At 39.4% G+C, this 13,411-nt stretch overlaps 1 protein-coding gene across 6 annotated transcripts in view; it reads left to right on the top strand.

Moving 5' to 3' along the window:
- KATNAL1 (katanin catalytic subunit A1 like 1) overlaps positions 1–13,411 on the top strand; it is a 103,071-nt gene that overhangs the window by 42,236 nt on the left and 47,424 nt on the right. For all 6 annotated transcript variants that reach the window (XM_040448126.1, XM_040448127.1, XM_040448129.1 and 3 more), the window contains one exon: positions 5,684–5,852. In XM_040448126.1, the coding sequence (XP_040304060.1) occupies positions 5,684–5,852 (169 nt within the window). The remainder of the gene's footprint in view (positions 1–5,683; positions 5,853–13,411) is intronic.

Here is a 13,411-nt window from a genome sequence, read left to right as displayed (position 1 = left end):
TAAATCAATAAGAAAAAGACAACTGATTGAAAAAAAAAGGTGAACTAAAAACTGGAATAGATACTGTACAAAAGACAGCGTTTACATGGCCAAGAAGCATATTGTTGAAAAGGGGCTCAGCATCCATAGTCAGGAAAGGCAAAGTAAAGCCATAATGAGATGCCATTGTACCTCCACCAGAATGGCTGGGATGGGGTGACTGCTACTCTTCTATATTGTTGATGCGAATGTAGCATGACGTCATCACTTTGGAAAACTGTTTAGCTACATTTACTAAAGCTACTCTTACATCTACTTGATGATCCAGCAGTTCTGTTCCTGGGTACATAACAAAGAAATGAATGCTTATGTTTACCATGAACATAACCCCATATTCGTAGAAGCTTTAATAATAGTGTCAAATGGAAAACAGCTCAAGTGTTCATCAACGGTAGAATAGATATGTTGTAATTATATTTACACAATAAAATACCGCACAACATTGAAGGAAGATGAACTCATGCTCCGTGCAGGAACATGGATGGATTTCACAGGTCATGTTGAGAGAAAGACCAAGTAAAAGTACGTACTGTAGAATTCCATTTCTCTGAAACTAGAACAGGCAAACCTAACTTACGATAATAAGGTCAGACAGTGCTTACCTTCTGGGTTGATATTGACTAAAAGGAACCATGAAAAAGCTTTCTGAGATATTGGGAAATGTTCTATATCTTCATCTACTGGTGGTTATATGGTATTAATATCTATTGAGTTGTGTACTGTGTTTACATTTTACTGAACATGTTATATTAGTGACAAATAGATTTACAAATTCTATGAAGTATTAACATCTCCATTTACAGAGGAAGAACATGACGATTATAGATAGTAAGTAATATGCTCATATAATCAGTAATTGGTAGACCTTTTTTTTTTTTTGAGAGAGAGACAGAGCATGAGTGGGGAGGGGCAGAGAGAGGGAGAGAGAATCCCAAGCAGGCTCCACACTGCCAGCATAGAGCCCATCTTGCGAACTATTAGATCATGACCTGAGCCAAAACCAAGAGTCGGACGCTTAATTGACTGAGCCACCCAGCTGCCTCTAGGATTCTAAATCTCATGCTGACTTCAGATCACCGTGTTGTTTCTCTGTGAGGATAGGAATAGTGTTTATGATGGGTTTTTTTTTTAAATTTATTTATTTTGAGGGAGAGAGAGAGAGTGTGTGTGGGAGGGGCAGAGAGAGAGAGGGAGAAAGAGAATCCTAAGCAGGCTTGCAGGGCTCCAACTCACGAATGGGTGAGATCATGACCTGAGCTGAAATCAAGAGTCAGACGCTTAACTGACGGAGCCACCCAGGTACCCTGCAATGTTTTTGTGGCAGTAGTATACCCAGCATAGTTCTGTACTTATTAGGTAAACAATAAATATTTACTGATTTGAAAAAATAGCAGTCATATATATGATGAGAGTGGACGTAAAATTCTTAATCATTAATGTTTAGTTTCAAATCATAAGTCCTCTCATTTCTATTTAAGCTTTGTTTACCTCCTGATTTCTTAACAGATAATTTCTCCTGGACTCAGAAGTCTCATATGTTGACTCCCAAGTTCTTATAGCAAAAATATCAGTATGAACTACTTGGAACTTATGTTTCTTATCTTTTTATTAGATATGGAGGAGTTGTTTTTCTGTTTATTTAATTCTGGAGTTATGTAAGTTAATCTAATAGCAAAATAAGATTATTTTTCCTTCTTGTCCAGAAGTTAAATTTAAACAATCTGGATTATGTTCTTGGGCATATATAGGACCTGTTCTAAATTACTTATTCTTATACCAGAATTCTAACAATGTATGAACAACAACAACAAAAAATTAGAATAATGATGAAACAAAATGCTAGAAGAAATAGAGGTCAATGGGTAGGAATCTTAAGAAGGAGCCTATATAACAATTGGAGAAAATTGTGCTAGTATTGTAGACCCTGTTACTTAATATGGTGTGGAATGAAGGGTGTCTTCGAAAGAGGGCTTCTTCCCTTGACTTCTGGAACCATGGAAGAGTGGTGCTATAATACAGACAGTTCTCTTTCTGTTGCCTGATGTTTTATGGAGATTTGCCAGGCAGTAGTCTAGTAGGTTCAACCGAGGATGTGGACTCTGAGCCCACGTCCCCTAGCACGTGCGTCTTTCTGGAACATGCCAAAAACTTTGTAGCAATTCTGTAATTTCCCTTTTTAGGTGCCCGGATCTTTTACTTAGTGTTGTAGTATAATCAGATTTAAAGTTTCATTAACTACTGAGCAGATAATGTAAATAATTCAAATTACGGACGGTATAAGGCGTCACAACACAATAGCTTCCGTGGACCCCGCGAAGAGTTTACGATAAAGAACTGAACTATTGCTTTTGAAGATCTCCTATGAGCTCCTCTGCATTCCATTCCCCTCCCTCCCTGTTCAGAGTTAGACACTGTCCTGGACTTGGGATTTATCATTCCCTTGCCTTTCTTTACTTTTAGTACACATATTTATGTCCCCAGACAGTATCCTGTGTTGCTGTCTGTATGTGTATTTTGAACCTACCTTTTCACTCACCATAATTGTCCTCAGATTCATCTAGTGTTGTTCCATGTGGTTGTAATTCACATTCATGTGTATATTGTGAATTATATCATTATGTGAATATATATGCATTTGTTCTGATACTGGACAGTTGGGTTGTTTTCAGGTGTTTGCTGTTACAACTAGTGCTGATAAGAACATTTCCATAGAATATTGATACTTAATATAGCTTAGAAAGAGGAAACACTGGATTTTGGAACAAATTAGGCTTATTTGCATATGACAGAAAGCGCATTTCTTTCCGTTTCTAGAGGGGAATCTAGGAGAACTGAGTATAGTGCAGACCTTCTAGTCTTGTATCTGCAGGTCGATCAGATATTCTCTATCTCGGGAATGCTGTAAGCTAGTACAGTGTCGTCTTCTCTTTGACCATCGGGGCAGAGGTTGGTGGTGCCGTGTAACCCTACTGAAGCCTCTTTTTAAACGAGACCAGTAAAAGAAGCCCCGAGACTTCTTTTTTTTCCCCTCAGCCTGGAAGCTGTCACTGAATCCTTAAAATGAAGCATGACATTGTGCAGTGATGCGCTAATGGAGGAAGTACAGAACAGAATCAAGGATGTCCTTTGGGAAGTTGCCAGGGTCTGTTACAAATGTAATATCCAACCGCAGCGAGATGGAACCGAAGACTTTTTCTCGGAGCACACGCACCCTTTCCGTGAGGTTGCGGGTCTTGCCCCAAAGGGCACCTCTGGCTTCTCGAGCAGTTTCGTTCAGACCGCGTATAAGCCCATCAGAATGGTGAGTGGCGGGACAAGGTCAGTGGCAGCGAACACTTGGGACGCAAGCCTGTGCGAGAGCTTGGACATCATTCTTCTCACGGCACAGCCTGCCTGGGCTGGACGCGTGTGCCAACTGGACTGAAGCGGGACCCCTAAGCCACCGCTGGAGAGCAAGCCGAGGGGGGGAATGTGCCAGCCGCGAAGGCAGAAGAAACGTTTCGGGACTCACTACGGCTCAGCCCTGGGCGCTGAGGCCTCGCGGGCAAGCCCAGCAACTGACGAGCAGCCTGGCGCGCAGCTGTAGGGGACGGGCTTGCTGCTGGGGAGCAAAAGCTTCAGGGTGCCTGTGCCTCTAAAATGCAGGCCCACAGACAACGACGGACTGTTTGCATAGCAGGCGCAGCTGCCACCAGAAGGGCGGACTTGACGTACGTTGTGCGTGGAAGAGAGCGCGGCTCTCCTTGCGTCGTCTTGGGCCTTCCCCAGGAGTCCGAGTCAGGGAAGGCGTTTACGCACGCGCAAAAGCGCGCGCCCCAAAGTAAAGGGCTGCCCTTCTGCTTTCCGCTCCTTCAGCAAAACGGAGCAAACGCTCGGTCGAAAGATAGTTGTTGCAGTGAAATGCCGGGAACAGAGCACGTAACGTTTTTGGTTGTCTTAAATCCGTCTCATCACAGTGTTGCTTTGTTGGCAGATGCTTAGAGACTAAGCTTGCCCTAAACTGATAATGCAGTAATATCTTTGTATTTGCAAATGCCTTGTAACCAGTTCCTTTTCCGTGATGTCTTTCGCAAGATTGCCCATTCATCTTTGTCTCCTCCTGGGGCCTAGCACACTAGTGGCTATATACCTCCTAATAGGTGGTCAATAAATAATTATTGAGCTGAGTCAGCTCCAAGGATTCAGATGTCAGTGTGTGATAACCGAAGAGCCCTCGCTTCTCTTATCCCAGCAGTTTCATGCGGCGGTCTCATTCCAACAGTCTGAAGATGCTGTATTAGACCTGCCATACGTCAACAGTTTTTTGTTTTTTGTTTTTTGTTTTTGTTTTTTACCTCTGTTGCCTTAAGTTGGCATCCTTCCTGGCTTTTCATCTGTTTTTCCGTGTTGCTGGGTTCTGAGTTATATACATGTATCACTTCTGATATCAGGGAGAGAGACTCCATGATGAGTTGGATGAATTGAAAGCATGAAGTTGGAAAAGGGATAATAATAGGTATGGCATATGGGTAAAAAAAAAGGAATACACATATGGGATCTCAAGGGCTACCAGTGAAGGCAGAGCAGTAGAGAGAGAAAAGATAGGAAAACAGAAGCAGAGACAGTCCAAGGAAGAAGAACCAAGAGATTAGGCACAGAATGGAGAGAGTCTCCGTAGCACCCAAAGAGAGATGCTAAATACTGTGCTAAGAAACCTTAGAGTTTCGCTATTTGAGGAGGAAGTGTTTTGCATTACAGGGAACAAAATGCGTCACTTGGTGCACATGCTTACCTTTATACAGTTGTCAAAACTTAAAAGACATTGAGGTATAATCGACATGCAACATTAGCGTCGGGTGTAGAACCTGACGATTTAGTATTTTTATATGTTGTGAAATGGGCTGCCATGTGTCTAGTTAACATCCTGCGCCATACATGGGGCTCTGAGTTCTTCATTCACATCTGGGGGCCTGTGAAATTTGAACGGTCCTGTGATTTTTGGCACCTTCGATGCAAGAATAACATTTTCACACAAAAGTGAATTTGTATATGAAGAATTGCATTGTTTAGCCCTACTGCTTATAATTTGATGAATGAAATGGTGGATTTTCCAGTACAGAAGCAGAGGAAACAATTTTGATTGAGATCAGTAAATTAAGTCAACTGCGCGAATAGTCGTATTTTGAATTCCTGTCCTTTCAGCTTTTAATGCTTTTGTAAAAGTTGAAGTATAATTTACATGCAATGCGATACTAGTTTCAAATGCTTTTGTTTTTTTTTAAAGTTACTTAGTTTGGGTTTAAGACAGTAATGAATAAAGTAATTGACTTTTCATTACACTATTAAGATTGTTAGATGGAAATAGTCTGTATTGCCCTCTATTGGTGATTAATAGTTATTTTTGACAAAATAACTGCTGTTATACATATCATTTATATGTACTTAAAAATTGTACCAACCAGTCTATTTTATAGAAAAGCACTATTGCTCCCCCCACCCCCCCAGAAAAGTACTTTTAAGAACCGATCTATAGTTGTAGCCATGAATTGGCAAAAGGGAAACAATGGAGATTTAGGGCTTCTTGATTGAATAGTTTTATTGACTACAAGAGTGTCAGACTACTTTTGCCTTTGATTAATTTTCATTTTCATTTTTTTCCTGTCAGAGCTCCACCTCAGATAAGGCGTCCCAATCGAGAAGTAAGACCTCTGAGGAAAGAAATGCCTGGAGCGGGAGCCCGGGGACCTGTGGGCCGAGCACATCCTATATCGAAGAGTGAAAAACCCTCCACCGGTAGAGACAAGGATTATAGAGCAAAAGGAAGAGAGGATAAGGCAAGACTCTCTTTGTAACTCGTTCACTTGAGGCCCACGGCTTTTGGTGAATATTATCATGTCTTTCGGGTTTTCAGGGTACCCCCGGTTTTGACACAGAAGAGAGTGGAAAAAAAAAAGTCTGATTCAGAACCCCAAGCAGTCTTTGCAATCTAAGCAGAACCCCGCAATGCTAATAACCTCAGAGGTGTATTTCAATAAAGACACACAGATCTTTAGTAAAATGGGTCTTTGGGAGAAACACTCAAAGTTTTAAAACTTAAAATGTATTTGAACAAGTATGCTGAATTGAAATGAGCAATAAATGAAAACAGTTGTAGGGGAAGGACTTAACGCGGATATCGGTTTTTTTTCTCTTAACGAGAGAATTTTCCTAGGTTGGGGTTCACTGTGTGCATTTACTTTATCTGGGAAATTCATCCGTGCATAAACATAGTACTAGGTGGCGATTCTGTACTGCCCTTACAATGGACTTTAGAAACATGGGCTGAAGATAATCTTATAGAGTAGGGAGCCAGCCAGGATGATCTGACCCATCTTTTAGCTTTAGTTTTAGTGAAAACAAAATTAGATTTTTAGCGATAGCATTTCCCATTTCCATTGTGACGTCATAAATGAATGATGATGATTATTGAATTGCGACCAAGAAGTTGAACGTTTTCCTAGCTAGAGATTCAGGATATGTCATCATGTGGATACCAGAACACTTATAATGAAAATATAACTTACCACTAATAGCAAGTTGTTATCCTTAAAGATTAGATGCTGTGTTGGAGTATTTTTATGATGTATGATTTCAATTAGTAGATGAGGACTCTGCACAGACCACCTTCCTAGGCCTTGTGTCTGGTAGAATACAACCGGTGTTTTTGGAGTATTTCTGTTCATGAGCTAGATTCAGAGATAGATTCTACTTGTCTGCCTCGCTAGGACACAGCAAAGGAATTAGATATTTTTACGTTGATAATTTGTCGGAGCTGTCATACCATAAAACAGTACGTGATTCCATTTCCGATCCTTTTTGGGATTCATGAGGGACACCAATAAATTAATTAATTGTTCCTGCTGGTGGAATTGTACTGTTTTCCCCCCATTATCAAAAGCCATCTGAATGGATACTTAAAAATCTCTATGTTATCTGTCATTTTTGTTTCTTTCCTTGTTCTTCATTTTGTCAGTTAACCCTGGCGTGCACTTTGGAACATAAAGTAGGGGCTAAAGTCCAACCCTCACTCTGCTCGTAGCTTTCAGGAAAACTTTTGGAACTGTGTGAGGAAATGCCAGGCTTTCACCGTAATTTCACATAACGCAAGAGAATAACCTTGGTCTTGGTTTATTTGGATGCTTCCTTGCTGGGCACCATTCAGAGCAATTAGACATTAATCCATGAAACCGTCCCCTGAAGTAGGTAGTCCTCTTTTTCCCATTTTACAAATGAAGAAACCGAGGGAGAGAGCCGAAGTACCTAGCCCCAGGTCATAGATTACGCAATGGAGCGTGGAATGGAATTTGTGAAGTCACAGATCTTTTTCCTCTTTATTTTAGGATTTTTTCATATTATGGAATATCCCTACCAAACTAGATTAAAAATATGGATTGGATTTGAAAAGAGTCCCGGAACAATGAAATAAATGTTGATTTTTCATGTGATTCGTCAGCAAAGAACAAAGCAATGAGGCAGCATTTGTTGAATGTCAGATTTTTCTGGAGGTTGCAAATTGTCTTTCTCTTAAAAAGTTCCAAATAATTTTCTAAGTCCTATTCTTTCGCTGACATGTAAGTACTCAGAACGTCACTGGAAAGTAAGCCCTTTATTTTTTTAAAAAGAGAACCCTACAGTTGTTTGAAGATAAAAGATGTCTTCTGAGTCACTCTGGACACAAAAGGGACTACAATTAAGAAAAACGAATGCAAAGTTTATTAGTATTTGAAAAGCGTACGTGGTTCGGTTATGATCATTGTAAGCACTCAAATACCCATTAGAATGCCATGTCCCTAAACCTCACTGAGACCTGTGATAGGGTTCGAGGAAGTTTAGGTGAAACTGCTTTTGAAAGCTAATTTGAAAATGAGTACCTTGTATTGGACGCCTCCTCAGAGATATTTTGGTTCCCAGTGCTGTCGGTTTTTTAAAATTGGTTTTGTGTATTGCAACCAGCTTTTTTTTCTTTTTTCTTCTTTAAAGGAGAGTAGACTAGAAAATTCAGAATGCATTGGCGATAGTAAGGACACTATTACTTTGAGGAAAAGTATTTAGTTACATGAATATGTATAAAAATTATATAATTATATATTTGTATACAGTAGCTCATGATCTCAGATGAATTTGTACTTCAACGCTTAACTTTATAGATGTAAAAAAAAAAAAAAAGTGGGGACATGAGAAATTCTGTACCTCACCCAAGATTCTCAGTATCGTTGGATGTTTGAAGCTTTATATGTATGGTGGCTTACTTAATTCCTATAAGTTTCTGTGGCCTCAGCATTATTTCCCCTGTTCTACATATGAAGAAATTGAGGCCCCAGCATCGCACCTGCACAAGTTGGTGCAGGAACTAGGAGTTGAACTCTTTGAACCCCTGGGCTTTTAATCGGTATGCTATGCAGCCTCTTGTTTGAAAACGCTTACTGTCCTATTTTAATGTATCACGGATGCCTTTTATAAGATTTTCCAGCTCCTTTTCTGAGAGTGATTAAGCACCCCTCATCCCCCCCCCCCCCCCGCTCTTTTTTTAAAACTGTTGACAGGTTTCCAGTGAGGTCCAAGCTTAAAAATACTGGTTTTTAACCAGTAACCATCACTGTGTGTGGTGATCTGTTGTTCAGCCCTTACAGTATTTCTCTCCCTGAGGTCCACAGACTCATCATAAGCCAGTTTGTTACCCTGTTTACTTAACACACCTTTATTGTGTGCGTACTTTGTGTTAGTCATACTTTGCAGGGACTGGGAATACAGACTCTAATAAAGTGTGACTCCTGACCTCACGCTGATTGTTTTCTTGCTGATGAGAGGGAGTCAGAAGAATCAGTTCACCTTTGCAGCTATATTTTTCAGTCTTATTTGAATGTACCTGAGAACGTTCGATGTATTATTATTTCTTTTTAAAGATTTTTATCCTTTCTAAGTAATCTTTATACCCAACAGGGGGTCAAGCCCACAACTCTGAGATCAAGAGTCACGTGCTCCACCAGTTGAGCCGGCCAGGTGCCCCTTGATGTATTATTATTTAACTGTTTAAACCTAGGGTCGGTATGGAAATAGACACAGAAATAATAAATGCATTTTTTTATTGAAAAAAGATGGTTTAAAAATATGAGGTAGCAGAGGAAATGTTTTTGTACTACAACCGAAAATAAGTTTAATTCATAAAACTCTGATTCTCAAGTATTTTCAGACTATGGCTGTATGGTGAATTAACTCTTAGTGAAATGAGCAGTGCTTCCATTATGATCTCCTGATTAAAGCTGTATATGCTTTTAAATAGAATTCAGAATAAAGCATGGCAAATTATATTAATAGAATTAATTTAAAATTATTACATGTCAATGACTTTATTTCATTGAATTTCATGTAACAAATGACCCTTTTTGACTCCTTTCCTTATCATCCCTGAGTAAGTGTAGGGATGTCTGGATGTCTGATGTGGAGAGATGTTATAAACTGGATTGAGAGCTGTTGATGGGTCCTTGTACAGATGAACAGTGACTTGAAGAAAACTTTCTTTTTTTCCTTGAAGAAAAGGATACCATCATATGGGTACTATTTGATGAACGATGATCATCTAACTAGTAGTGTACTGGTAAACGTTCAGTAACTAGTTTCCTGAAAATGTGTGTGTATATACACATTCACACATTTGTTATAAATCTGATGTTAAGGATGTGTAGCACATCATTACAAATCGTAAAATATATAGTACTATTATTGTAAATTTTGTAGAGCTAATGGACTCTCACACAAGGCCTCTGCTGATTTTTACTAATCTTGTATCTGTGGCCAACCTATGGTTGCAGTTAACAGATGAAGAGAAATGTAGTTCTGACATGAATGTTGGGTGGTATTTTTTTTTTTCATTAACGAGGAAGATGAAAGTGTAACAATAGGAACGTATGTCGGTAGTTCATTCATTCATCAGGTATTTGAGCAACTTCGATGAATCGGATCATAGTTTTCAGATACCGGAAAAATATTTCCTTAATTTCTGCGCTATTTATGAAGTAACAACTGCGGAAATGACATACTTTTAAGTTTCACCTGCATTAACATCCCCGCCTTATTTTCTTAAGTCTAGACTGTTAACAAAACAATCAAGCCCCGGTTTATACCATCAGCTGATTTCTGTAGTATAAGTACTTCTATGACCGATTCCAAACTACTGGCGTGATGTTGCTGACCTCAGTTGAGATGAACTTAGACATCACTGGGACTGTGGGCCAGTGGCTTTTTATTACTAATTAGCTAGTAATTCTGATGTTGGGTAGCTCGCCACCTAACAAGAGCAATGACCCCTTTGTTAGACAGAACCCATTGTTAGAAAATTGTTTTGCTGATCTGAAATTTATATCCTTTGTCACTCTCTATTGGTCCCAGTTCTTTCTTTTAGAATAAGATAGAGGAGATGGAGGTAAACAGGTCAGTTGGTCATGTGGGTCCGTTAGTGTTTTCTTCTTTACCTTAAATGTCTCTGGTGTCCTTGATTCTCCTCTATATGATGTGGTTTTTCAATCCTTTCTCACCCTGGGTATCCTTCTCTGGGTCTAATTCACTTGTCACCTGAAACGCAAGACTCAGAGCTGTAACTGACCATCTTCCACTTCATCTGCCCCTGTGGGGAGGCACACAATAAAATGCAAAAACCGTTGTTTGTGCTTTAGGCCCAGCTGTGTTATTAATGGACTCTATCTAATATTGGGTTAGTTGCTAATTTTAGCCTCATTTTTTTTTTTCAAATAGGATGATGAGCCAATACTAATGAAAGATCATTAACAAATCTTTCTTGATAAGGGTAATTGAGATGTTAGCAAAAAGATACTAAAATATTTTGAGGAAAAAGGGCTGTTAGACTTCATGCTAAATATCAGATTCTTGCTAGTGTTGACCTTTGTCAATTAATGTGAAAATCTAAGCAAAGAATTCTAAGATCATTTCAGTGTTATTGCAGCTAGTATTGTTATCATTAATAAACTGTACAGGTAATAATATCTTGGGTGAGGTTATCTTAGTTGCCTGAAAACTCAGTCCCTTTTAGGTATTACAGTTAGTCTAGCCCATGAACTGAAACTACAGTTACTTATATTTGATATCCCTATTCCAGGTTAGCTGGGTATTTGTTTTGAAGGATAATGGTCACCCATTTTGTTGATTTCTCAATGTAACCAAATGATTTACTTTTAGTTTCCCTAATTTTTTTTTTTTCAATAACCTCACCATTTTGATTTGTAAAAGTTCCTAGAATCTTTTTTGCTTAATTTGTACTCAGATCTCATCTCTACCTTTGATAAACTTTGGATTCTAGGGCAGGTCATTTGACTGGCTTACACACCCGTATTTCCTCTTCTGCGAATTAAGAGGCTTGACCTTGAGTAGTGTAAGAGAGGCTTTTCTTTCTCTGCTTCTTCTCCTCCCCCCACCCCATCCTTTTCCCACATGGTAGGCAGAAGGATCATTTAAAAATGTAAATCGGATCCTGTTACTTCCCTATTGAACACATTTCAGAAATTTCCCCGTGCACTTAGAATAAAATCCAAACTCCTCACTGTGACCTGCAGGGGCCTAGGTGAGCTGGCCCCTGCCTTCCTCTCCAATCTGTTTTATTTGCTCAATACCTTTTAGCCACCCTGACCACCGACATTTTTCGTAGCATTTCGCAGTTTATGATTATGTGTGTTTTTGTTTTGTTTACTTGTTACTTGTTTCCCCTACCAGACTAGATGCTCAATGATAAAACCTACTGCACAATGAAATGTGTTAGACAGATGCTCATGTATTTATTATTCTTAAAAATCCTCTGATTTCTATTACTTTCAGATAAGTGTACAGCTTTTTCTTTCTCTTGGTAGTATTTATCAAGTCTTTCCTACCACTTGGACATTCATATTAAAATGGATGTCTACCTACATTTTTTAATAGTAATTTTTTGGTAGGTCTTAAATTACAACGCCATTTCAAGACTTAAGTCTCAGATATATCAGTGTCTGTTGCATTCTTTAGTTGATTTATTTCTAGAAGAGGTTTTTTTTTTTTTTTTTTTTTTTTAAGTTTATTTATTTTGAGAGAGAAAGAGAGCACAAGCAGGGGAGGGGAAGAGAGAGAGAATCCCAAGTGCAGAGCCGGATGCGGGGCTTGAACCCACAAACTGTGAGATCATGACCTGAGCTGAAGTCAAGAGCTGGATGCTCAACAGACTGAGCCCTAGAAGAGTTTTTAAAGGGATTAGTTTCTGGTGATTTGTTTGAATGTGGCTTTGTAACTGTGCCCTACCTGTATTATAAAATGTGATTCTAGGCCGAGCTCATTTTAAATTTGTAGATGTAACATTTGTTGTGTAGGTATGCCAGAAATTTGCTCTCTCTTTTTTTTTTTTTTAATGTTTATTTATTTTTGAGAGAGGGAGAGAGACAGAGACAGAGCACAAGAGGGGGAGGGGCAGAGACAGAGGGAGACACAGAATCCGAAACAGGCTCCAGGCTCTGAGCTGTCAGCACAGAGCCCCATGCAGTGCTTGAACTCATGAACTGTGGGATCATGACCTGAGCTGAAATTGGATGCTTAACTGACTGAGCCACCCAGGCGCCCCGAAATTTACTCTTTTTCATAGTGTCAATATTAATATCTATCATCTGAAATACAAGAATCTTCCTGAAAATTCAGCTTGATAGTGTCACTGTGCTACCTAGAAACAGAAAATTATTCATTTTTTGGGTCGAGTCACCAAGATTACTATTTGGTCATTTACCTAGTGGCTTAATGAACTAGAGCATTTGCCCAAAGGGAGCCATTTCGTCCCCTGTCAGCACTTATGGTCAAGCCTATGGTGTATCTCAGATGAAGTGTGGTAGGAGGGGTTCATTGCTGTTCTCTCCCTTCAGATTTAAGCTTAGGATATTGACTCATTTTTTGACTACTTTCCCTTTCGTTTTTGTATTAGACAGTAACTGTGGGGCTGAAGCTCTGGGGAGGTATTTGGCTCTGTCCCCTGACGTCGTTCCATGGGTTGAACTACCTCTAGCAACTGAGCACGTTTCATTTCAAGCTCTTCAAAGCTGAGTAAATCTTGGCAGAACCCCATAGAAAACAGAGCATGTAATTCTTTTTTTAAAGCCACCATATTATTAAGTGAAGAATTGGGGTAAAGTATATTGCTTTAGTGGTCTTAATAGCACTACTTAAAAAGGTCCTTTTACCATTATCATTACAATGACTTTATGATGTGGTCCAAGGACCTTACTAGGAAGAAACCCTGAATCCTGAGGGGCGCTTAGAGTAACAGGGAAAAGGCTTTGTAAGAAGCAGTTCAGAGTCCCAACTCTTTCCCTATATGCAGCCTCTTCTTGGTTGC

Source organism: Herpailurus yagouaroundi, unplaced genomic scaffold (assembly GCF_014898765.1).
Source record: "Herpailurus yagouaroundi ecotype Mexico unplaced genomic scaffold, PumYag 197, whole genome shotgun sequence".
In the NCBI taxonomy this organism is placed as follows: Eukaryota; Metazoa; Chordata; class Mammalia; order Carnivora; family Felidae; genus Herpailurus; species Herpailurus yagouaroundi.
This window is presented reverse-complemented; position numbering and strand designations above follow the sequence as displayed.